This window comes from Cydia fagiglandana, chromosome 18 (genome assembly GCF_963556715.1).
Source record: "Cydia fagiglandana chromosome 18, ilCydFagi1.1, whole genome shotgun sequence".
Classification (NCBI taxonomy): domain Eukaryota; kingdom Metazoa; phylum Arthropoda; class Insecta; order Lepidoptera; family Tortricidae; genus Cydia; species Cydia fagiglandana.
Genome location: NC_085949.1, coordinates 7,916,138 through 7,940,999, shown reverse-complemented (window position 1 = coordinate 7,940,999; position 24,862 = coordinate 7,916,138). Strand labels below are relative to the sequence as shown.

The 24,862-nt window shown below is 37.8% G+C and overlaps 1 protein-coding gene across 1 annotated transcript in view; it reads right to left on the bottom strand.

The window, feature by feature from the left end:
* The window catches only part of LOC134673601 (uncharacterized), a 74,890-nt gene extending 53,972 nt beyond the window's left edge, over positions 1-20,918 (bottom strand). Inside the window, exons 1-19 of the mRNA XM_063531600.1 lie at positions 20,733-20,918; positions 17,834-18,038; positions 16,862-16,948; positions 13,504-13,739; positions 12,369-12,579; positions 11,526-11,621; positions 10,377-10,606; positions 8,284-8,500; positions 7,865-7,963; positions 7,333-7,559; positions 4,734-4,947; positions 4,211-4,309; positions 3,903-4,135; positions 3,055-3,265; positions 2,473-2,568; positions 1,904-2,130; positions 1,248-1,455; positions 867-956; positions 215-441 (exon numbers count right to left, since the gene is read on the bottom strand). Of these exons, the coding sequence (XP_063387670.1) occupies positions 215-441; positions 867-956; positions 1,248-1,455; positions 1,904-2,130; positions 2,473-2,568; positions 3,055-3,265; positions 3,903-4,135; positions 4,211-4,309; positions 4,734-4,947; positions 7,333-7,559; positions 7,865-7,963; positions 8,284-8,500; positions 10,377-10,606; positions 11,526-11,621; positions 12,369-12,579; positions 13,504-13,739; positions 16,862-16,948; positions 17,834-18,038; positions 20,733-20,861 (3,342 nt within the window). The 5' untranslated portion in view covers positions 20,862-20,918. The remainder of the gene's footprint in view (positions 1-214; positions 442-866; positions 957-1,247; positions 1,456-1,903; positions 2,131-2,472; positions 2,569-3,054; positions 3,266-3,902; positions 4,136-4,210; positions 4,310-4,733; positions 4,948-7,332; positions 7,560-7,864; positions 7,964-8,283; positions 8,501-10,376; positions 10,607-11,525; positions 11,622-12,368; positions 12,580-13,503; positions 13,740-16,861; positions 16,949-17,833; positions 18,039-20,732) is intronic.
* Positions 20,919-24,862: the final 3,944 nt, after the last annotated feature.

The following is a 24,862-nucleotide window of genomic DNA, read 5'->3' as shown; positions in this document are numbered from 1 at the left end:
TATTTCTAATACCTTTTGTGTCTACTAGTACAGTAAGCAGCAGAATTTGCTAAGCGGTCGAGGTGTTCAAAATTACCTTGTCACGCTCTTATTTTCTTAACGATAAAGCCGCGTCAAGATCATTGTGAACACCTGGGCCGCTTAGCAATTTCTGCTGCTGACTGTATGTTCCCAATAAAATAATTATTATCTAAACTATATTTGCGGTTCTTACTTGATCTATATCGAAGTTTGCTTGCACAGGGATACTGGTATCGCATTGGCCAGACAAGATGACTTGCGCACTAGCGTCATCTCTATAGTGGAAGCAGGCTGCATCAGATTGGTTGACAGCCTCATAGAACTGATCGTGCAGGACTGGGTTGGCTTCAATGAGGGGCTCCATGGCAGCTGTGGCTTCGGCAGTTAATCCGCGAGTTTTGCTGTGTTTAGCGCTCCATACTAAAATAAAACATCATACGACTTCAAATATCTAAGAAATAAGCTTTGGGTACCCTCGAAATACAATTTACTCCTGTGGGTTCCGATCTAAAAACTCTGAGCTTCTTTCATAATAGGAATATTTCAATGCCCATGAGTCGTTAACACTATTTATATAGGGACCGTGCGCGTTGGAGGGTCTGCCATCTTGTGGCCTGAGTCGGAAACATATGTGCACATGTACGTTGCCAAAGCAAGTGCTACCATATACCGTTCTCGTCGGTACGTTTCTTTGTGCATCGTAGGTTCTGCCATCTTTGGGCTACATCGGAAGCATAAACGACACATTTACGCCTCGCGCCAAAAATCTGACGGCTCCTATGCTGCCTCCTATAGTTCATGCACGGGGCATATAAGTAGTACTAGTTTTGTTTAAAAATGCTTACCTCGCCGGAATGCACCCAATAGAGTAGTCACATCCTCGCAAGCATAGACAAGCGAATATGTGTTGTAATCCGTACCGAGCACAATCCATTCTAAAAAAATAAAACAAAAGTCAGCGTTTAAACTCCTTTATGGACAAAAATATATTATGTTTCATTCAATACAATGTTACGTTAAAAATACTTTAATTAGTTTTCTGCGCTACCCAAATATTGACTGATAAAGATCGATTTAAAGCATGTTTAAAGTGATAGTGCTTGTGTTTATGTGCATTATTTAAGTTTTTTTTATATTGTAATAAACACTACACATATTCATACCAATATACATAATTATATACATGTTCATATTTATATGATTCGAATAGAAGAATTTATTCTTACGAGTAGTGGCTCCATCTCTAGTGATCGTGATGACTCCATCCTGGGTGATGACGGCGCTGCTTGTGGTCTCATTGGCCACGTTGTCATAAACGCTGGTCTCGATGACGTTGTACGAGCCGTCGCTCGCTTGCTGGAAGGTGGCGCTGGTGCAATGGCCCGGGGAGCCATCGGAGGGGTAGCGTTCGATCTCATGCCACCAGCCTAGGTACTATTGGAAAAGAGTATACTCATGAGTTCATGATATCAGCAAGAGTCTACTGCAGTATTCGAAAGAACGGAGAAGAAGGCTTGTCTACTGCCATTTCAATCTGTCTACTTTCTGACTATGACGTAATAAATAAGGGTAGCGGGGAAGGTGCTGGCGGGTGTACGCCTGCCGCCCGCACCTTCCCCGCCACCCTTAGTCGCCACACCCCGTCGCCCCCGTATCGCGCAGGCGAGGACTCATTTAAGTGATCGGTCTATAGTTGTCGACGGGAGTTAATTTTTAATGTTAAGGGTAGGATAATTATTTGTTTTAATAGTTCAACTGGCCACTGTTGCTCAAACTAACATGTAAAGATTTCCCAAGCCTAGAAAATCTAGCTAAATATGTGGAGAATGTGCAAATCTCATTCAAATTACAAAAAATCTATTTTACCATAAATCATATTTACTTGAGAAGCTTCAAATCCTTGCATGCCGGTTACTTGTGCGCAGGATCCTGGGAATAACACAGATTCTCCAGATACTGGTTCTGGTACGTAGAAGCAGTCCTGGTCTGTGTGCGTTTGGGTCTGGTAGTAATCTCCGAGCAGACCCTGGGTGTTGCTGATGATGGTGTTGATGGCATTATTTGCTTCAACAGTCAGGGTCGGAGTTCTGCTCAGTATCCAACTGTACACTACAAAAATACAGGTTTCTTAAAAACGAAAATAGAGGGCTGCATTCATTTGCTTAAATAATGGGTTGGAGCATCCCTCAAGGTGTGTTATTGCGAATAAACTGTATAGTGAGCTGAAAAACTGCATGGACACATTATGAATAGAATACATTCATAATGGTGCCATGTACTTTTGCAGCCGGGTGTACATTCCACCAAGTAAGAAATCACACTTGGACGATTGTCGAAGAAAAAATGATTTTAATATTATATATCGGTAGATATTACAAACAAATATAAGTACCTAATACGCTGTATGAATATAGCAGAGAACAATACTATGATTAAAGGATACGGACTTACCTCTACTAGTACCATCGCCTAGGTTACGACAGGCGTAAACTAAGGAGTAACTAATGTAGTCAGTGTCAAGGATATAGGTTGTCTGCACAGTTTCCTCTGAAAACGTAAAAACGAATGTAAAAACTTACCTGTGTTATAAAAATCAGAGGTTATTTTCAATTTCTACATCTCAGCACACCGCTGTAATGCAACCATTTTTATAATAAGTTTAAAGTGTCAGCGTTCTCATTGGTATTAAATAATATTAACTATTTTTTTTAAAACCGTGGCCCGAAGAACCAAAAAAATAAACCTATTGGAACGTTTCCTTCTAAAGCACTGTTAAGGATCATTGTTAAGGATAATTCCTTAATATTGAGGAAATATCACTTTCTTTAATTTCACCCTCGAAATACAATTTACCTCTGTGGGTTAAAAAGTACTTTATTATATAGACCGACCGCTTAAATTAGTCCTCGCCTGCGCGGTACGGGGGCGACGGGGTAGGACGACTAAGGGTGGCAGAGAAGGTGCGAGCGGCAGGCGTACGGCGAGGACTCATCTAAGCCGTCGGTCTATAGAGTAATACAGAATAATACCAACCTCCGTTTTCTAACACAATCGTAACAGAGAGGAGTCCAGTGCCCGCAGATGAAAGGCGAGCGATAGCATCTTGTGCCCTCAGAGTTTCGTTGACAACCATTGTGTTCCGAATGGTGATGACGCCATCAACAAGAGAGTACTCTGCTCGTGGGCAGGTGCCGAACTGAGATTCGATGGGATATCTGGTGACATCGTACCAGTGCCCAAGGTACTGAAAAAAAAAAAAATTAATAAAAAAATATGGTTGTCTGTAAAGTCGGTTTACGGACGATAATTTTGCGTGATAACGTCATAAGAAAACATTACCATTACATTACCTAACGATACCATGGAGATCTGTCCACAACGTTACGATGGAGATCTGTCCACAACGTGACACTTTTTCGTGCATGCTACCGGTGTTCATCGATTTATAAGACGTTATAAAATGCAAGTACCTTTAAAATGTCTTGAGAACTTTCTGATTTCTTTTCTTGAAGACTTCGTATGTTAATTTAATATCAAAATCAGTGTTTCTGATTAGTGCTTCAATACATTGACAATTTATTATAAGTCTCTTGTTTTAGATTTAGATTTATTTATTTTATTTCGTAATATTAAATTACAATAAGCATAAGGTTTAGAGAGCGAGTGAGACAATTATCTGAACACGATATCATTCTCAAAGCGATAAATCGTATATATATATATTGTTTGATCCTAAATAGTTAACATTAAAAAAGTACGATTAATTATACTTACGCGTCATTACAAGTACCGCCTATATCGTGTTAGTTTAAAGGCGGAAGAGTAATTAGTTTTCAAACCGAGAATTACTTAAGTAGATTTTTTTTTCATAAAATACTTACATTAGTAGGGTTGAAATTGGCCACACCGCTGACAGTAGGGCAGGTGCCAGGCAAAACAATAGCCTCGGGAGTCCCTTCAAACACCGGGTAGTAAAAGCAGTCCGCGCTAGTTTGACCAGTACTCTGGTAATATCTTTCTAAAAGGTCTAAGGTATCGGTGATCACTTGAGATATTCTTTCATTGGCGGCCTGCGAGAATCCTAATTGCGATCTGCTGAGTTGCCAACTGTAGACTGCGAAATGAAATAGGTTAGATTTACCCACCTACATATTTATCAATATAAATACACATTAAGTCATGTACATACTTTGTCTATTGTTAGTGCCTGGTAAGTTTTCGCAGCCATACAACAAAGCAAATTCATTGTAGTCGGTATCCAAGATGTATAAGGTCGTTGTGTAGGTAACTGTAAATAAAAACAGGTTAATTTAAATGATTTTTAGCGTCAACAATACATGATTAAAACATATATGTATTCTCTAAGGAAATACTGAGAAAAGAATGACATCAATATCACAATTTACATGATTGAAACAAATGCGGGGTGTTTTTGTCATCGGTATTATTGGGAACCCAGTTAAGTATTTTTTTTACTTTAGATTCCATTCCAATAGCCCTCAGGCGTTTGAGAGTAAATGCACCGAGGCAGCTACCACTAGGGTGTAAGTACCCTGGTAGGAGCTGCCTGGGTTTGCGTCTCGTGACATGGACACGGGTAGCATCCGTGTTCCTTTACATTTTACGAGCTGGCTTCAGCTCGAACACCTTGCAAATGTCCGGAATACATTTGCACCGTTACGGGAAATACATACAATAATAATTTAACTTACGGTCAGCTCCATCGCTAAGAGTAGCAGTCAAGGTTCCACTGCCGTCAGCAGCAACAGTGGCAGTCCCTGACACTGTAGTCAGCCGCTCGTTGTACACTATGGTCTGGGTCAGCGTGAAGGTATTCTCAGTAGTGGACTGGAACTGGCTTGCGGCACAGTTGCCGCTCTGGCGAGCAGAAGCGTACCGGGCAATCTCGTGCCAGGTTCCCGTGAACTAAAATAAAATAAATGCCACCTCATAAATAATACAATACAAATACGTACGTTTACAAAAAAGTGGTAGAAGTCGGCGGTTTTATAGATTATAAGTGACTATGTGATATACGTAAATCCTTTTAAATAACCATTTAAAGGAGACAGCAAACAATTGCAATTGACTTTATTACATAAACATATCTATGTTACAAATAAATGGCAGACATATTGCCAGCACACTGTATTATAAAACAGCAGCACTGGAGTTAAATATAAACATTCATATAAGAAAGCAAAGAAAAATATGGTATCTTATATTTAGATTTAAAAGAAAAAACGCCAAGACGCTTAATATCTGTCACCGTTAAATTGTAAAAACCGTTAGTTTATAATCTAACTAGCGAGATTGTAAACTGACGAAATATTGTGTACCTTAACATACTGCTTACAATTTAACGCTTTATTTTTCGTTAGATTATAATCTATCGAAGTGAAACCGTCATATTGTGAACTGGCGTACGAAGGAACGCGCCTCAAGCGCTGATTGGTTGAACGTTGTGAGCCGCGCGCCGCCATATTTTAATGTCGATAAATACATAGATCTGTTGTCGAATGCAAACAAACAGTGTTTTGATTACTGATGTAAATTGATTTCGTGTTAGAAATTACTAAAAACTTTAAAATTAGTTACCTACATGACATTGTTGCTGAATGGTGAAGTAAAATTCATCTGTGATTAACCAAAGAAATGCACTTCAAATGATAAAAAACCGGGCAAGTGCGAGTCGGATTCGCGCACGAAGGGTTCCGTATCATAATGCAAAAAAAAAAAACAAAAAAAAGCAAAAAAAAAAAACGGTCACCCATCCAAGTACTGACCAGTCTCCCGACGACGTTGCTTAACTTTGGTCAAAAATCACGTTTGTTGTATGGGAGCCCCATTTAAATCTTTATTTTATTCTGTTTTTAGTATTTGTTGTTATAGCGGCAATAGAAATACATCATCTGTGAAAATTTCAACTGTCTAGCTATCACGGTTCGTGAGATACAGCCTGGTGACAGACGGACGGACGGATGGACGGATGGACGGACGGACGGTTTAAATCCTGCATGGCCCATACCAATGAGTTTTTCGTAACTTATGTACGAATTATCATTTGATAACTATTTACCACTAGCTTTTCGGTGAAGGAAAACATCGTGAGGAAATTGTAGGTGTATGTGAAGTCCCCAATCCGCATTGGGCTAGCGTGGGGATGATAGCCCAAGCCCTCTCGCGCATAAGAGGAGGCCCGTGCCCAGCAGTGGGACGTATATCGGGTGAATTATTATTTGTAACTCCGTTTTAAAACACCCGGGTCTTTCGAGCCTGGTCATTTATAAGGCGTACGTGGGGATATAGATCCAACACGTAGAGGCCGTTTGGAGAGATTTGATGTCATATAGAACGCCTTCTGGAACCCATTCACCACATCAATAGATACCCGTGAACCGGTTTCAGCAGGCATTGTAAGCTATTGTAGAGAATATGGACAGAGTACTGGTCTATGGTTTAAGTTTGGGTGAAAAAAAGACTGGGCTATTGCAAAGAAGTCCGGACACCTGCCATAACATTGCTTGCACAAGTTATCGAGGCAGGCAGTGACTCGCCACTCGTTAGATGGGCACCTGATGCGCCATCGTAAAGACGGCCAGGCGCAACATCGGTGTGAGCGGCTCAGGGGTGTCGAGAGGTGTGCGCAGCTTTCTACCCAGTGGCTGTTACCAGCCACTGTGCCAACTCGCGTCTTATGCATCTTTCACTTCCACCCCTGGAGCATATAGCTCTAGCGACTCCTCTCTGGACGGCCAATGAAGGCAAGCCAGAGCTGAGACTCCTGCGGGTCCCCTTGAGGTCCACTCCGACCAACGAAGACACGCCGGAGACCCTGACCGATTCTCTTATTATTATTGTATATTTTATTTTGTTTCACGAGAAAGTGACGTTTCTGATTTTATTATTATGTTACTATGTTTTCATATAATATCAGAATGATTGATACTCTTCTTAACTAATAACAAATACATAGGTACTTGATATCACAATATTTGAAGCGTATTTTATTAATATGACAGACACCCGTGTTTGATTCTTAACTCTATGGACACAGAACGGCGTACTGTAAGACAGACCAATCAGCATGCGAGGTGCGTTTCCTCGTGTGTCGGTTCACAATTTTACGGTTTCTTGTTGATAGATTATAATCTACCGAAAAACAATCCGTAAAATTGTAATCACTAAGTTACGGTACACAATCTTTCGACAGTTTACAATCTCGCTAGTTAGATTATAAACTAACGCTTTTTACAATTTTACGGTGACATATCCAATGACAAAAATGTCGGCAGAAACAATTTTACTTACTTGTGTAGCTTGGAAGTTGGCCACTGGCGTAACAGTTCCACACTCTCCTTCTAGAATGATAGGATCACCAGCAGGGATGTCGGGGTAAACGAAGCACCCATCAGCAGATTGATCAACGGTTTCAAAGTACTGTTGGTCCAGTACTTGAATTTGATTCATAGCGGTGTTGATAAGATCGGCCGAGGCCTGTGACAGGGTTTGGCTTCTGCTCAGTTTCCAACTGTACACTGTAATTTAATATTAGCATCAAGCAAAAGTCGCTCGCTAGCATAACAAAATGTGGATAGTTCCTGGAAGTAACACCGTTTGCACTGGGACTAATCATTTTCTGAATAGCTAAGATTTTTTAGGTACCTATAATGTAACCTTGAAACAGTTTATATCACGAACAGACACAAAGAAAATTTGAATCGGGCTCCAGAGCGCACTCAAAACCTTAAGTGTTTGAAATGAAAAATGTTCATTTATTAAATCTTCCTTGGTGCACTCCGTGTTATCATCATAGCTTAGGTGCAGAACTTTTGAAACATACCTGCTCTACTTGCAATTTCAGTATCCAGTTGAACACAACTGTACGCCAAAGCGTAGTTGTCGTAATCCGTAGCTATGATCCAGTACGGGATTTCAGTAACTGTAAACATATTTATGATGTAAAAATAAGTTTTATGTTAAACAGTGAATAAAAATTGTATAAGTATAAACATAAATGTTTTACTCTTGGGCCAATAAAAGCAATTTGAAACCAACATGTGTACCGTAAAAGTATAAAACCTAGCCCTTTAACATAACTTTCCCCACCGCGTCACATATATATATATATACATATATACACAGTATAACAACTTTTAAGTTATTACGCTTTTATAGAACTGTGACGCGGTGGGCAAAGTTATGTTAAAGGGTAAAGTTTTATACTTTGCGGTCCAAGCCATCTATCGCAATAGTCCTTACATTGTCCGTCAGCGATCATAGTGAGCACGAGTCTACCACTCCCATCAGTAGAGACCAGAAGAACACTGCCAGTAGACGAAGTTAATGTCCGATTAACAACCTGGTTGGACACCAAATTGAGGGTGTTGCCAATGCCTGTGCTAAAAACGTGGTTGACGCACGTTCCGGTCTGTTGCTCTTCTGGATAGGCTTCTACTTCATGCCATGTGCCGATGAACTGAAGACAGAAATATGTAATGCCATTAAAATTAGCATTCTGCATATTTATATTACAAACGGGTCACTCACGTATTTTAAGTCGAAAAACGCTCGACATGTTTCACTCCGTACCGAGGAGAGCTGCGGCCCGCAGTCTGCGCCGGTCCGTCACCGTAAATGCAAGCTCCTGATGACATTCCTCGGTACGGGGTGAAACATGTCGAGCGTTTTTCGACTTAAAATACGTGAGTGACCCGTTTGTAATATAAGTATTTAATATTTATGTGTCTCACGGAAGTTTTGTTATTAAAATTTTGTATATTTTGTACTCAGCTATTTCATGTGATGTTGAATAAAAATGTTCTATGTCTATAATTTGAGGGATTTGAGTTTATATTGTAAATAACACAAGTATTGTCGATATATCAAACCAAAGAAAACTATAATAAATAATTAACTATAATGTATTAACCAAAATAAAATATTGGAAACTATAATGTAACTTTAATGAATATGTAAAAAAAAAGGTATGTATTTGTAAACACAATTTTAGATATATCAATAAGTATTTTGAAATAGACATCTATTAGACATCTTTTAGACATCACCAAGACACGATAACGATATGTTTAAGATCTAACCTGTCAAATTAGACATTTGCGCGATTCTGGAGATACTGTTGAACGATTTCCACAGTATAAGTATGACTTAAAGATCCAATTCACATCTAATAGATATCTTATCCTATCTAACGTAAAAGTGACATTGGCTGCCCGAATTGCGCTGCAAAAGTGAACTAGTCGATATCTAAACTATAACGTATCTAGAAAGGATCTAGTACGTGTCGTCTCTTGTGAATATCTTGAAGTTCGAATACGGCAGTAGGTATTTGATATGTTTCGTAGTTATAAAACGGGCGCCTTTTTGGAAACACAGTGGTTCTAGAGCATTGTATAATTTTTGTTTCATGGGTTGTAATGTCTCAACAGAAGAGTCTAATTTAAAATATTCTTTTAAATTTTTATCTGGAACAATTCGTCGGGTAGTTTTTGCTATTAATATAGTTTTCACCACACCAGCTCGGAAAGGCTTACTTTGCACTTCAAAAACTGATAGCAAAGTTGCATTTTATTCACATGTGAGGCAAAGTAATCAAATGCAAATTTTGAGTTGTTTTTAGGGTTCCGTACCCAAAGGGTAAAACGGGACCCTAATATTACTAAGACTTCGCTGTCCGTCCGTCCGTCCGTCCGTCCGTCTGTCTGTCTGTCACCAGGCTGTATCTCACGAACCGTGATAGCTAGACAGTTGAAATTTTCACAGATGATGTATTTCTGTTGCCGCTATAACAACAAATACTAAAAACAGAATAAAATAAAGATTTAAGTGGGGCTCCCATACAGCAAACGTGATTTTTGACCAAAGTTAAGCAACGTCGGGCGTGGTCAGTACTTGGATGGGTGACCGTTTTCTTTTTGCATTTTTTCCGTTTTTTTTTGCTTTATGGTACGGAACCCTTCGTGCGCGAGTCCGACTCGCACTTGCCCGGTTTTTTTTTGAGTTTGCTGGTAGAATTGACTTTTAAATGATGATTTAGGATGATAAATATTTAATAACATTCATTTGGATTTAATTTGTTTTGATTTTGTTTGATATTTTACATTTAATATTTGCTTCGGGTTGGTGTGGTGAAAATTTTTGTGTTTCACTCGGGGGCAAATTTTGTTTAACTCTCGTGCTTTGAAACCCTCGCAACGCTCAAGATTCCATTTTTCGAACCACTCGCTTCGCTCGTGGTTCAATTTTGGAATCTTTCGCTTGCTCGGGTATCAATATTAGCACGAGAGGTTAAACAACAACTTTGTCCCCCTTGTAAAACAAATAACTATTCTTACCGAGCCTAAGTTAAAGCTGGGAACGGCAGCAATGGTGTCGTCACATGTGCCAGGAAAAACCACACGCTGCCCCGATTGGTGAACAGGGAAGTAGAAACAGCCAGTCGCACTCTGGTCGGTGGTTTGGAAATACTCGGTGTTCAAATCGACAAGAGAGGCGATCACTCTGTTGACTTCAACTTGTGATGCGGCAGATAGTTGTTGATCTCTGCTTAAGATCCAAGCGTTAACTGTAAGAAATATGAAAGTTGATTTGTCATTTATGATAAAATATTATTTAAGTTTAGGATATGAAATTTGGAGGTTCCATTTATGTGCTCATTAAGGATGACTCAAGAATGGTCCTGGCCGGGCTGAGGTTTACGGTACTTAATTTTAATTAATCATCGATGGTGCGTCATAGAAAATGAAGTGTCGGACGCCTCGGCCCGGATCCGGGCCGTTCTAGCGTGAATCATCACTTATGACAACCTCAAAGAACCAGCGCCATCATAGAATATGAGCATAGAGTGCGAGTTTCTACAAATTCATGCAACGTTTAATATCAAATTAAATACTAAAAACATGTGAAACTTTGTGGAATATCATTTGATGCTTTTGTTGATAGATTCCTATTAGGTACTTACGCATAAGTTTTGGCAGTGACAATGCATACATATATCTCATGGGAGCTCCATACTTGACGTAGCATGGCGTGAAAATTTGTGACATTTTTAACCAAAAGGTACTACATTGCCGGTTGTCGAAAAGGTTGATTTCGAATTGAAGCTATAGGGAAATAGCACCTTATTGACAAACGACAATAAGTATCCTTTTGATTGAGAATGGCACATTTAATTTAGTGTTTTCATACTAATTAATATATTCTTTAGATAAATAAACAATGTATCTCGGCTCAGCAGGCGCTCAGCAAATGCAGGTCACAGGTAACCCTCGCGTAGGCAGCTTTCTCGCGCAAAGATTGGCTATAGCAATCCAGCGCGGGAACGCTGCCTGCGTGATGGGCACCTTACCAAGGTCGCAAAATTATGATAGGTATTATTAATTTTTAGTTTTAGCTATCGTAATTGTAGTTAATTTTAGTTTTATATTCATTTTATAACACTTATAATACAATAAATGAGATCGTATATAACAATGTATTCTTACCTTGTCTCTGGGTTGGTGATGTATTAATACAGGAGTACGATATAGCGTAGTTGGTGTAATCCGTTTCCAGGATTAGCAGTTCTTGATTAACTTGCACTGGAAATTACAAATAGGTAATAGTTTGAATATGCACTATAAATGCGATAATTTAATAACTATTAACATTAAAAATTAAAAAAAGACCAAATATAGGGGTCTCGGCCCCGAATACGGTTTCGTACCTTTCGATATCGAGACCCCTGGCCCGCGAGGTCCGAACGCGTCTACGCTATTTAAGGATTTATCCAAAAGGATAGCAGACGCCACTGGTGATCGTAGAGTTGGCAGCTTCCTCGCACAAAGAATAAGTATTGCGATACAGCGGGGAAATGCTGCCAGCATCTACGGCACCATTCCGCAGGATAGTTTGCAATTATTTATTTTTAGATTAGTTTTATTTACCTATTTTTAGATTTATTTTTTACCTAGGTACCTTATAAGGTTATATTATAACACTTTAAATTACCTCACCGTCACCTAACTTCCCACCTAATGCAAACGTTGCTCATTGGGTGAAGAATTTCTAGATATTACATTATAATAGATTTTTAAGCGATTCTCTAAAAAATGCCATACGAATTAATAAATAGGTTTGTGCCTAAATGAGTAACTTTTTAACATGTTTTTTACACGATGAGTAAAGGTAGGTCCAATTGAATTAATAAATCCCAGCGAAAATTCAAGTCGACGATTATTTATTATTAAGATTCCCACGCTGAGCCTAAGTAGTGTGGAATCACTGTACTTTTATTGAAATTTCTGTATTTCATGAAATAAATATATTTTAAATTTGAATTTACATACCCCCTCCTACATTCAAAGTCACGCTAAGTCTTCCAGATTGGTCGGTGCCGATGAGTGTCGCAGTTCCAGTAATTGTGTCCAATCGCTGGTCGAGTACTTGGCTGTTCACTACGTTGACTGTCGTTCCTACTAGCGTGTATTCGGCCCTCGCGCAGGTTCCAACTGCGTTGGCGGAATAGTAACTCGAGGTCTCGTGCCATATGCCTGAGAACTGAAAACTTTGGTTTAATATTCAGCTCGATTGATATTGATGCCATTATGTCATCAGTGTGATTCATAAGAGAACTATGTTAATCATTGCGTTATCATGGGCCAGCTCAGTATAATCATCGTGTTTACCCTAATCGCGATAATGTAGAATTGTCAGATGTTCAATGAAATATGTATTTATTATTTCATTATCTTATTAAAGCCTGACCAGTAATATATGATCACGCGCCATATTGCGGAATTTCTTTGGCACTAAATTTTTCATACTAAACTGAACAGTCACCACATACATGAAAATAACAGCGCCCTCTTGACAATGATCATATATTTTTGGTCGGGCTTTAATTTAGCCATGTAAGTCAACCATTTAAGTTATACAGATAAAAAGCAGTCTTGAAACTTATATATGTATAACCATTGGCTAGGTATATGTTGTAAAGAAAATAGATAATATCATCAACATCTTTGTATCCTCTTCCATCAATAGAATAATGATAATTCAAATTGCTTCCTCATAATCGAGAGATTACGTGCGAGAGAGCGAGCATTAAGGTAACATTCCATTTCTGACCGCAGCTGCACTTCGTCGTTGATGTTATGGTAACATTCCATTTCTAACCGCAGCTGCATTACTGTCAATTTTACTATGGAAATTGACAGTGACAGTGGCGCGTTCAGTACCGGTAGTGCAGCTGCGGTTAGAAATGGAATGTTACCATTATTGTCAATTTCTGTAGTAAAATGAATGACAGTAACGACGCAACAGTAGTGCAGCTGTCGTTGGAAATTGACTGTCAACTTTACGTTGATGCCTTGTAAGGTAGGTGATCCTCAGTAACAATAAGAATAAGAATTTGTTTATTGTTTACCGTGTCAAATAAAATGTTAAAACCAAGATGTTAAGATGTTAGTATCGCAAACTTACGCCGGTTACGTCAAAATTTTGTACGACTGGTATGGCAGCATTGTTACACTGTCCGTCCAGTATCACAGGCTGGTTGGCCCCGATCACGGGCAGCTGAGTGCAGGCTGCCGTGGAATGGTCGATGGGAGTCAGGTCGCTCACACTGAGACTGATGGTAGCGAGCAAGGTGTTGGCCGCAGCTAAAGTTGCTGCGGTCTCATACGAGTTGACTGCTCGGCCCAGTTGCCAAATGATTACTGTAAATTTTCAATTCTTTTTGTTTACTTGGCTTTTCTATACACCGCGTTTTTATTGAATTCCATTAACTTCGGGGTATGGTTAAATACGTTTAAGAGAATTAAATGGCATAGTTAATTTTCGAAAAAGAAAAATAGTTTTTGCGTTTTGTTAAAGGCCTAATATGAAAAAAATAATTATTGATTATTTACGAAATGGAGTTAATTAGAATATCCGTGTCTTTGAGAAAGTTACTTGATTTAAGCTCAGGAAGCACCCTTGAAATTAGCGAAAAAAAAAACACGGTGTATACTTTTTTGTTATAATAGTCATAAATATGGACATTAACTATAGTTTAATGTAGAGTCCGTCTACATCTAAGGCTGTATCGACGCGGCAGTACCAGTTTCATGTGTCTGCGCCATTTTTGATATAGCACTTGGTGTGCAACGACGAGTAACGGACTTTAGTGCAAGTGATAATGATAACGAAAACGAAAATAATATAATATGCTTATTGATAACACTAGCTGTTGCCCGCGACTTCGTCCGCGTGGAATCTTATCTTCAACATTTTACATCTTTAGTACCTATAATTTTCATATCCAAGCAATGTTGAAATTAAGTACTTTTCTTTTTTAGCAAGTTGTATGAAGTTTTAAGTCAAGTGGATTTTGATGTTGGTTGCTGAAATTACTTTTCTTGTATTCTCATAATAGGTACCTATGCCCTTATACAAAGATTCAAGTTCCGCTCTCACAAAATATCTGATCTCCATACAAACTTTCAACCCCTTTCTCACCACCTTGGGGGATGATTTTCAAAAATGCTTGAATTCGTTTTCATGTTTTTTAATTTAATACATTTTTTTGCAAGAAGTTCAAGTTCCTAGCTTAAAATTAAATTTATACCCCAAGACGAACTTTCATCCCCTTTTTAACCCCCTTAGGGGTTGAATTTCCAAAAACGTTGCATTTACTTTTTTTTCTAATCGGCTATTATGTCTTTCTAAGAAGTTTCAAAGCATTTGTAATGGATTCAAACTTTGAACCCCATTTTAACCCTGTTAGGGGATGAATTTTATAAATCGCTGAAATCACTTTTATTGTCTTCTAATAATATCCCCAAATACAAAGATTCAAATCCCGCGCTCGAAAAAATGTATGATATCCATACAAACTTTCAACCCCGTTTTTACCAACATAGGGGATGAATTTTCAAAAACGCTGAAATTAGTTTTCTTCTATTTTAATAATATATATTTTACCGAAGTTTCAAATTCCTAGCTCAAAAGAAAACTTAAACCCCATACAAATTTTCATCCCCTTTTTAACCCTGCTAGGGGATGAATTTTACAAAACGCTGAAATTACTTTTATTGTTTTCTAATAATATCCCCAAATACAAAGATTCAAGTCCCGCGCTCGAAAAAAATTTTGATATCCATACAAACTTTCAACCCCTTTTTCAACACCTTGGAGGATGAATTTTCTAAAACGCTGAAATTACTTTTCTTGTATTTTAATTGTATATATTTTACCAAAGTTTCAAATTCCTAGCTTAAAAGAAAACTTAAACCCCATACAAATTTTCATCCCCTTTTTAACCCTGTTAGGGGATGAATTGTACAAAACGCTGAAATTACTTTTATTGTTTTCTAATAATATCCCCAAATACAAAGATTCAAGTCCCGCGCTCGAAAAAAATTTTGATATCCATATAAACTTTCAACCCCTTTTTCACCACCTTGGGGGATGAATTTTCTAAAACGCTGAAATTAGTTTTCTTGTATTTAAATTTGATACATTTTTACAAAGTTTCAAGTTCCTAGCTTAAAATAAAATTTGCACCCGAAGACGAACTTTCATCCCCTTTTTAACCCCCTTAGGGGTTGAATTTCCAAAAACGTTTCCATCACTTTTTTTTGTAATCGGCTGTTATGCCTTTCTAAGAAGTTTCAAAGAATTTGTAATGGATTAAAATTTTCAACCCCTTTTTAACCCTGTTAGGGGATGAAATTTACAAAACGCTGAAATTACTTTTCCTGTCTTCTAATAATATCCCTAAATACAAAGATTCAAGTCCACCACTCGAAAAAAATTTTGATATCCATACAAACTTTCAACCCCTTTTTCACCACCTTAGGGGATGAGTTTTCAAAAACGCTGAAATTAGTTTTCTTGTATTTTAATAATATATCTTTTTACGAAGTTTCAAATTCCTAGCTTAAAAGAAAACTTTAACCCCATACAAACTTTCATCCCCTTTTTGACCCCCTTAGGGGTTGAATTTCTCAAAATCGCTTCTTATCTCTTGTACACTTTATAAATGCAATCTGGTGTGCAAATTTCAACTTTCTGGCTTTTGTAGTTTCGGCCCTGCGTTGATGAATCAGTCAGTCAGTCAGTCAGGACACTTGCATTTGTATATATATAATAATAATATATATATATATATATATATATAGATTAACGTAATGTACAGTTGTAACCTATTCGGATTTCGAGATAATCACAAGATCTAGAGACGATTTAGAGATCAACTAGATCTACAGTAGATATCGACTAGATGTGACTTGGATATCTAAGTCATAACTTGTCGAAAGCGGTCAAGAGGACCTCCAGAATCGCGGAAACGTCAAATTTGACATATCTATCTTACAAATATCTTTAAATTATCCATATCGTAACTTGTTGAAGTCTAGTAGAAATCTAATTCATTTTCGGAATCGAGCCGGTAGGGTACTTTTGAACATTTTGGTTAGATAGTCTTAAATAGTTTTTGAAATGTCAATTATTTTGTCGAAGAACACCTGTAATTGGTAAGAAACTTTAATAAGTATGTGAACTAAAACAAAGTCAAAAGTTTAAAACGTGCATATTATTATAATAACGTTATATATCTGTATCTTTAGGTATAAATAAAAGTATACAAAATCTACCCTCAAATGGCTCCTACATGAATACATGATCAAATAAATTTAAATGTAGGTTAAAATCAGGTCTTTCAGTGACTGATCCGGGCGGATTTGTATTTGGATGGTTAAGCAAAAAATGCTATATATAATTACCCGAAAATTTAAAAATTGTTTGTTTACTTTTTTTGAATATCCAAAGATAGAGACTATAATATGTTGCCACTTACATTCCCTTTGTGTTGTGCCAACATCAGTACAGCTAATGGCAATGCCGTAGTTATCATAGTCAGATCCAAGTACCCAGAAGTTAAATGCTGAAATAAAAAAAGTAGGATGTATTTTTTTTTTTCTTTCACACACTGAATTATATATGACAAATTATACATCTAAACCTTCCTCAAGAATCATTCCGTAAAAATCCGATCAGTAGTAGGTATTTGAGTTTATCGCGAACAAACACACAAACAGACAGACGCGGCAGGGGACTTTGTTTTAAAGAGTATAGTGATTATGATAATTATGTAAATGTGTGATAAAGCCATAATAGTGAAAAACTACAACATTTGTTTTGAAATATATTTAGTATTCAATAGCAAATACGAGTATGATGTTTATTTCAATAGGACTACCTAAATGTAAAATATATAGTTTTATTACTTCTAATAGTCTATTTCAGAAAGCCTGGCCATTGATTGGCATGATACAGATTCAGATACAGATACAGATCTTTATCGGTAAAATAATTAGGTACAAATTTTACAAGTCATTCAGTTCTTGTATTTAAAAATATTATTAACAATAATAAATTAATATGCCTATAATGCTACAAATTAATCATCGTTACACATAGACTCTATGAATTCGAATGAATGAATGAATGAGTAGATGAATGAATGGTTGAATTACTAATACATAATTAAAGTAACCGATGCAGCCCTCCGAATCTCTAAACTTAAGTGGCAGTGGGCGGGGCACATTGCCCGTAGAACCGATGCCATTGGGGCGGAAAGGTTCTCGAGTGGCGACCACGTACCGGAAGGCGCAGCGTGGGTAGACCCCCCACAAGGACTGACGATCTGGTAAAGGTCGCGGGAGTCCGCTGGATGCGGGTGGCGCAAGACTGGTCATTGTGGCACTCTTTGGGGAAGGCCTATGTCCAGCAGTGGACGTCCTCTGGCTGATATGATGAATTTACTTACGGGCGGTAGAACCGGTCAACGTTATGGCAAACTGGGCCGTGCCAGCAGTCAGAGTGGCCGTGCCGGTGGAGGTCTGCAGGAAGTTGTTCACCACTGACGGGTTGGAGAAGGAGATGGCGTTGTCGGCGCCGACGGTGAACGCCAGGTTGGAACAGTCAGCATTGGACGCCGACGACTTGCCAATTTCGTACCATGTCCCGGTAAACTAGAAATTATTACACATCCGTTCAAGCCATAAGCACCAACTAAATTTCTAACTATAGATGGTCAAGCAGATCTTGTCAGTAGAAATTTGAAAAATGTAGGCGCGAGGGGATATCGTCTCATAGAAAATTTGAATTTCACGCCTTTTTCTACTGACAAGATTTGCTTGACCATCTGTAACAAGAGCAGCTTTTAGACACAGATTATTACCGGAGAAGTGCGAATCGGACTCGCCCACCGAGGATTCTGTACAAATTCAACTTATTTTCTTTATAGTTCAAAGGTGGTTCAAAGTTTGGTCCCTGTATTTGTAGTGTAAGACGATATTACTTGCCAAATTTTATAGTTCTAAATAGGTCGACGAGAAAGTACCCTATTAATTTTGATTCCCTTTGAGTGTCGAAATACTCGAAATTAACGTTTTTTGCGGTAAAACTGCCGTATCTTTTTGCGTGAATTTAATATGTTGATTTTTTCACAGCTTTAAGTTACCAGACATGGGCTTAGAGCGCGATAATCAACAAAGAAGTTAAATCGACTTAAAAATAGAGACTTGTAAATATCCAAGACCCACAACCACCATCCAACACCGCGGTTCCCGCGTGCTTGATCATTGTTGTAGGTGGCGAATTTTATTATTTTTACATTTTAGCTTTCGGCCTGACTGCTGTGATAAGCACAAAAGAGGATCTTTAAGGGTGCCGTCATGGGTGCCCTTAGCAGGCGTGGCTTACTTCGCGATTGCGTCGCTTTGCTACAGGTAGCTAAAAGTCCATCCGTTCGATCCCAATTTTGGGGTTTGCCATAAGCCGCGCTTGGCGCTGTCGCCACCTAGCGGCCATATCTGTGCTGATCGTAACAGACGCGTTTTGTTAGAGAGTGAGTCTTCTGTACCTAGTACTATTATTTATTCTGTGCCCTTAGATAATTTTTATTAAAAATGTAAAGTAGTAAACTAGATGGCATCATTAAATAAGAATATGGTTAAAATGCTTTTGTTATGCTTTCGACCTATTTTTGTGCCTATGCCAGGGATGGTGTTTAGCAATTTAAAAATGTGTCAACCCACATTAATTTTGCATTAAAATGACAACTTTAAGCGTTCTTTTTTGAGTTGACATGTGGGTTGACACAGATTAGTTAACTTTACTAAGACGTTTCTCGCGGCATTGTTGTCAGTATTATCAATCTAGCCCCTTACTATACCTTGCTTGATTCACCTGATCACCACTCAACCTACTTATGTCAAGGTCATCAATTTCACCTTCCTATAACTGACAATCTGTTGTACGTTCGGATTTATCTATATCTTTAACCGACTATGCCCACGGTCCATATCGTAGATTACATTTTCATAAAAAACTACTCAAGATAAACTGTGTTTGATGATATTGAAGCACAGTTTCATTTGTGCGATAATGTTAACTTATCAGTGCAGATAATTACGGAATTCTGGTGAAACTCCGCTCTGGTAAAGCTCAATTGGAAAAACATATTAAAATTCGGTTTGAAAATATCATGTAAGTACGTAACATAATAAGTCCAGGCAACGATGCCGAAAATCGAGAGGCCTGGAGAGCAGTGGTAGGAAGAATAATCCATAGGAGTCACGTCTCTCAGGCATGAGGTCACGACCACGAAGAACATAATAAGTAAAAATTGAGAGGAATCTATTTTGGATTATGAGAATCTTAGTTTTGAGTCACAACCTTAACAAACATGGCTACTATATTATCGCTATATTTGTGATAAGTTGCAATGTCACTGTCTCACGGTTTGCTTCTGAAATTTCCCATGTCTTCTTATTAGCAGCGGCTTGTCAAATAAATATGACAAAAGTAGCGATAATGATGATGGTTACCATACGGTAATCACTAAGCAGTATAAATACAGTATTGGGCCCCAGCAGCGTGGCATTGAAGTTTTAAAATGTTATCGTATATGATCTAAAAGTGTCATCACAAAGGAGATTTATCAGTATTTTGCATTGAGGTATTAGATTTGAAAGATTTGTTCTCTTTTCTAGGAAAACGCATAAATATATTTATATTTCAAATATATATGACATTGACCGGATAAACTATGAATTATTGTTTCTGTCCGTGGGCAGGGACAATCTATTGGAAGCTTCTTCAAAAGCCGCCAGATGCCCAGATCAAGTAATAAGGATAGTACAACAAACTAAATAACTAGACCGGTTTCGTTGTTCTTGAAATAGTTGACCATTTTCCGGAGCTAACTCGTATTATATATAGCTAGTGTTGACAACGTGGTGAAGTAAGACGCTTCAATGTATTATTTGTTTACTCTGCTAATTAACGGCGATGCATACTAAAAATTGCACCTTTAATATTGTTATATGTATTTATCATTATAATTTACTTTTGAATTTACCATTTGAGTCGAAAAATCACAGATTTCGAGAGTAAGAATTATCTGAAATGTAACCTAAATGTTTTCCTGTTGTTTTTTTATTCTTATCAATTTTATCTCTAAATGACTGTTGTTGGACGCGATTCTCTCTCATAATATTTGTACAAAAAGTTAGTTACATTTTATGAAAGAATATCGGTATTATTGGCTTAGTATCAGCCTACCTCGCCTAATTCAGTTTGGAGCTTAGAATAGCAAAGGAAGTAGACCATTGAGCCGGGGTGACATTAATAACAGCATGACCGTTGAATCGACCACTTACCGAGTCCAAAACGAAGTTTTGCATCGAACTTATCGTATTACATTGTCCTTCTTGCACTATTTGCGCACTTCCCACACTCGCGAGCCCCAGCAACCCAAACACCAATAGAATCATTCTATGCATCTTCATCACCACTCACGGCACCAGACCTAACACTACAATGGTTGTGTATCTCCCTGTTTATCATTTTTATACAATAGCTTATCGATTCTTTTATCTTAGGTTATAATTATTCGCTAATCGGATGATAGGTGAGATTATTGTTACCAGTATCGGATTTTATACTTATAAGCCGTGGTGTCTTGTAAATCCCTGCAGAATCGTATGATGCCGGGTTCGAAACTGTTGTGTTATGCGTTTCTGAAGACAGGTCTATAGAATAGATTAGATAAATAATAATAAAAACAATATTCTAAGAACAAATAGTTTAATTTTAAAATATAAATACGGGAAATTAGGGTGAACATGGTTCCTAATCGTTTTGCAATCATATAACGCCACAAAAAAAGCAAAAGTTCTTTAAGTGCATAAAATATAAGAAGTACAATACAAAAAAGTAAATTTGGTACCTAAATGAATTACTAATAACTCTTCACTTCAGTAAAAACGGTGCAAAATATAAACCCAGTCTGTAAAAATACTTTGTCTGAGCTTCTTGAGCGTGACTATATGTACCAAAGCATCGCTATAGCAATACAAAATATCGAGAACCATCTCCGCTAGTGGTCGACAACACAATTACTCAATTGAAATGGGCGTAATTTGCTAAATCACCCGCGTCCTCTAAGCTTTCCACTGCTTATCAGTCCTATTTGTATTTGCACTGTTGGGTGCTTTGCTTACCTGATCAATCAATTGATTTGAATATTTATTGATTAATCATAAGTAGTAAATATATTAATCTTGTTTACATATGTAATATTATTATCATGCCTTGATAAGTTGTAAAATAAAACCTAAGAAGTTTCTTATGTACACAAATCGAGTAAAATTAATATAATACTTGAGTCTTTTTCGCTTGATTCGATAAATTACTCTTGAAGCGTGCTCGAAGGCGGTAAATCATTCTTCCCATTACTTTCTTTTTTTACACACTATAGGGTCTCCTTATCTTTTAACTGTGCCATTTGGTGAGCGTTCAGCGTAGAATCGTTGGATGCTTGCATATAGTTGAATTAAATTATGTTAAGCAAGCATTTTACATAGTAAACTAGTCTATTCTCTAACAAAACTCAGCTACATTTTAGGTACTAGAAAATCACTGTGCAACTTCTTTACCATCCGCCTGAGACAAGTGTTAGGCAGCCCATCGACACCCCATACTTTGATAAATTATGAAAGCCCTTGTTACCAACATTGAGGCATAGAAATAATCTTATCGAATTAAAATGACTGCTGTTGCATTTTGGAGGCACATACCATACTTGTTTTTAACATAGACGTATTATACTTACTTTTCTTTAGGTTGGTATGATTGGTAGTAAAACGTCAAACGTCATTTGAATTGTCGTGAACGTGGAAATACGTGGTTATTTTTTATTGTAATTGGTAAAATAACTTTAGCTGTTATTTAAATGGGGGCCAAATCTTTAAGGAAATGTGAAGTTTGTAGTGGGTGTGTAAGAAGACTAACTACTGACGCATTTTTGGCCAAATTTCCAACTTGATCCGAACAGGTCGGTAAACTGATGTTTGTATGCAATATTTTCATTTTTTACTTTGAGTCGTTAACAGTTACTAATTTAATTAGTTTTAGTCGTGTACAATCCATGATTAAAACGAAAATATTTTGTGAATAAAGTATTTTTAAGTAAAAAACTAAGTAACCTATGACACGAATAGTGTACGACCAATTTTATCGATAATCTCTTTATTTCAGATGTCGATTATGGGCAAAGCTGAGGAAAAGGAAATGAGGATTTGGCGTATTTATTTACCTATTCAAAAGCTGAATGGAAACAAGTTCATTTGTGGAAATCATTCTCCATCCAGTGCCTTCAATAAAAAGGGACCAGATTAAAAAAGAATGCGCGCGAATTCAGCATATTGTAATATGCCTACTTGAATAATAAACTATGTTATTTTTATCATGTAAAATAAAATTGTTTATATATATATAATGTTCTTTAATTTTATTAATAGGTAGTACAGTAGGTAAATACAGCAGCACGTATCGCACATTTATCGATATCGATAAACAGTAGGTACTGGAAGTGTCGAGCCCTAGCGTTGTTTTTTTTTGTGTTGGTAGTATTGTGTGGTTTTTCTTTTTTTAACAATTATGGCCTGGATGCGAGCTCTTTAAGCCTGTATTTGGTGTGGTGGGATATGTACGTTCATAATTCGGTTCGAGGATTGTTCGAGAGTGCCGACTCTTAAAACGTAGTGATTATATGCTCTTTGGTGTTAGGCTACTGTTACAGCCTGGCCACGACATTGCGCGACGCGACTGGCTTCGGCTAAGGCGACAACCATAGGTTGGAGCGAGACACAACGATCGGACCTGTCGTTCCCACCTATGGTTTTCGCCTTAACCGAAGCCAGTCGCGTATTGTCGTGGCCAGACCGTTATAATCTTTTTCAAATACCTTGGCCTCTGTGACAGCTGTCATCTCCATACATTTTATAACCTTAAAACGAAAAATTGTATTGAGATGACAGCTGTCACAGAGGCCAAGCTATTTGAAAAGGAATATAGGGTAGTGTTACGGATTTTATATAGTTAATATATTCCAAAACTGCCATTCATTCATTTCGATAAGTCCTGTCCTCGCAATTGTTCATGCTCCATTTATTGTCGACTGATTTGTTCCACATCATCCGCCCTTTCGAGGCCACAATGATCAATACCTTGTTATTACTTCAATAAGGCCATTTTTTGTGTCTGGAAATTAACAGCCCTATTACATAAAGTATCGAGCGGCGATATATTTTATCATCTTCATGTAGATTTTAAGTAACTATTACGTATAATTATTATTTGAAAGTATTTTATCTATACAGATCGTTGATAATTATGTTAGATAAAAGGTTTTCTTCTATGTAAAACTGTTTACGTATAATATATTTTTCAACGCAACGAAATTCATGAGGCTAGCATCTTCTTACTCGGTATGCTCAGGAATTGAGTCAGGATTGATGCGTTGGACCAAGCTAGTTGAGATTGGTCATGGAGTATAATTTCTTAGATGTGGTTTAAAAAAAAGTTCAAAAACTAAAACCCGCCTGCTGCAAATCGCGCTCTAAAAAGTATGAAACAAGATAGATTTCTTATCTGAAATTATCAAACAGGAAATATTATATTTTTTTAATAAATAAATACAACGATATTACGTTGTATTATTTACTACATTTTTATATATTTACAGAGATATTCAAAGGATCGCCGTCGTCGTATGCCATGATTCTAAACTTTAAGGTAAAGTGGCATACGACCACCGCTATCCTCTGAATCTCTGTAAATATAGTATATTATATTACGTTGTATTTATTTATAAAAAAAAAATATAACATTTATAATATTTCCTGCTTGATAATTTCAGATAAGAAATCTATGTATCTTGTTTGATACTTTTTAGAGCGCGATTTGCAGCAGTCGGGTTTTAGTTTATGAACTTATTTTTTATTTAATTAATTTTGGGGTCATGATTTCGTTACTATTTGAAGTCACTTATTATTACTTTTGCAATACAGAAATGCACGCAGAGCGCCGCATATATCGGGATACGCCTGACTCCTTTGGCATGGAGGCTTCGGAACGCGTACAGCGTGCCTCGTACGTCGGGCTACGCCCGACTCTTTTAGTATCAAGGCGCCGAAGGCGCCCGGCTTTGAAACGCGTACAGCGTTCCTCGTACGTCGGGCTACGCCCAACTCTTTTAGTATGAGGGCGCCCGGCTCTGGAACGCGTACAGCGTGCAGCGTGCCTCGTTCGTCGGACTACGCCCGACTTTTTTAGTATGAGTATGAGGGCGCCCGGCTTTGAAACGCGTACAGCGTGCCTCGTACGTCGGACTACGCCCGACTCTTGAAACCCGTACAGCGAGCCTCGTACATCGGACTACGCCCGACTCTTGGAACCCGTACAGCGAGCCTCGTACGTCGGACTACGCCCGACTCTTGGAACCCGT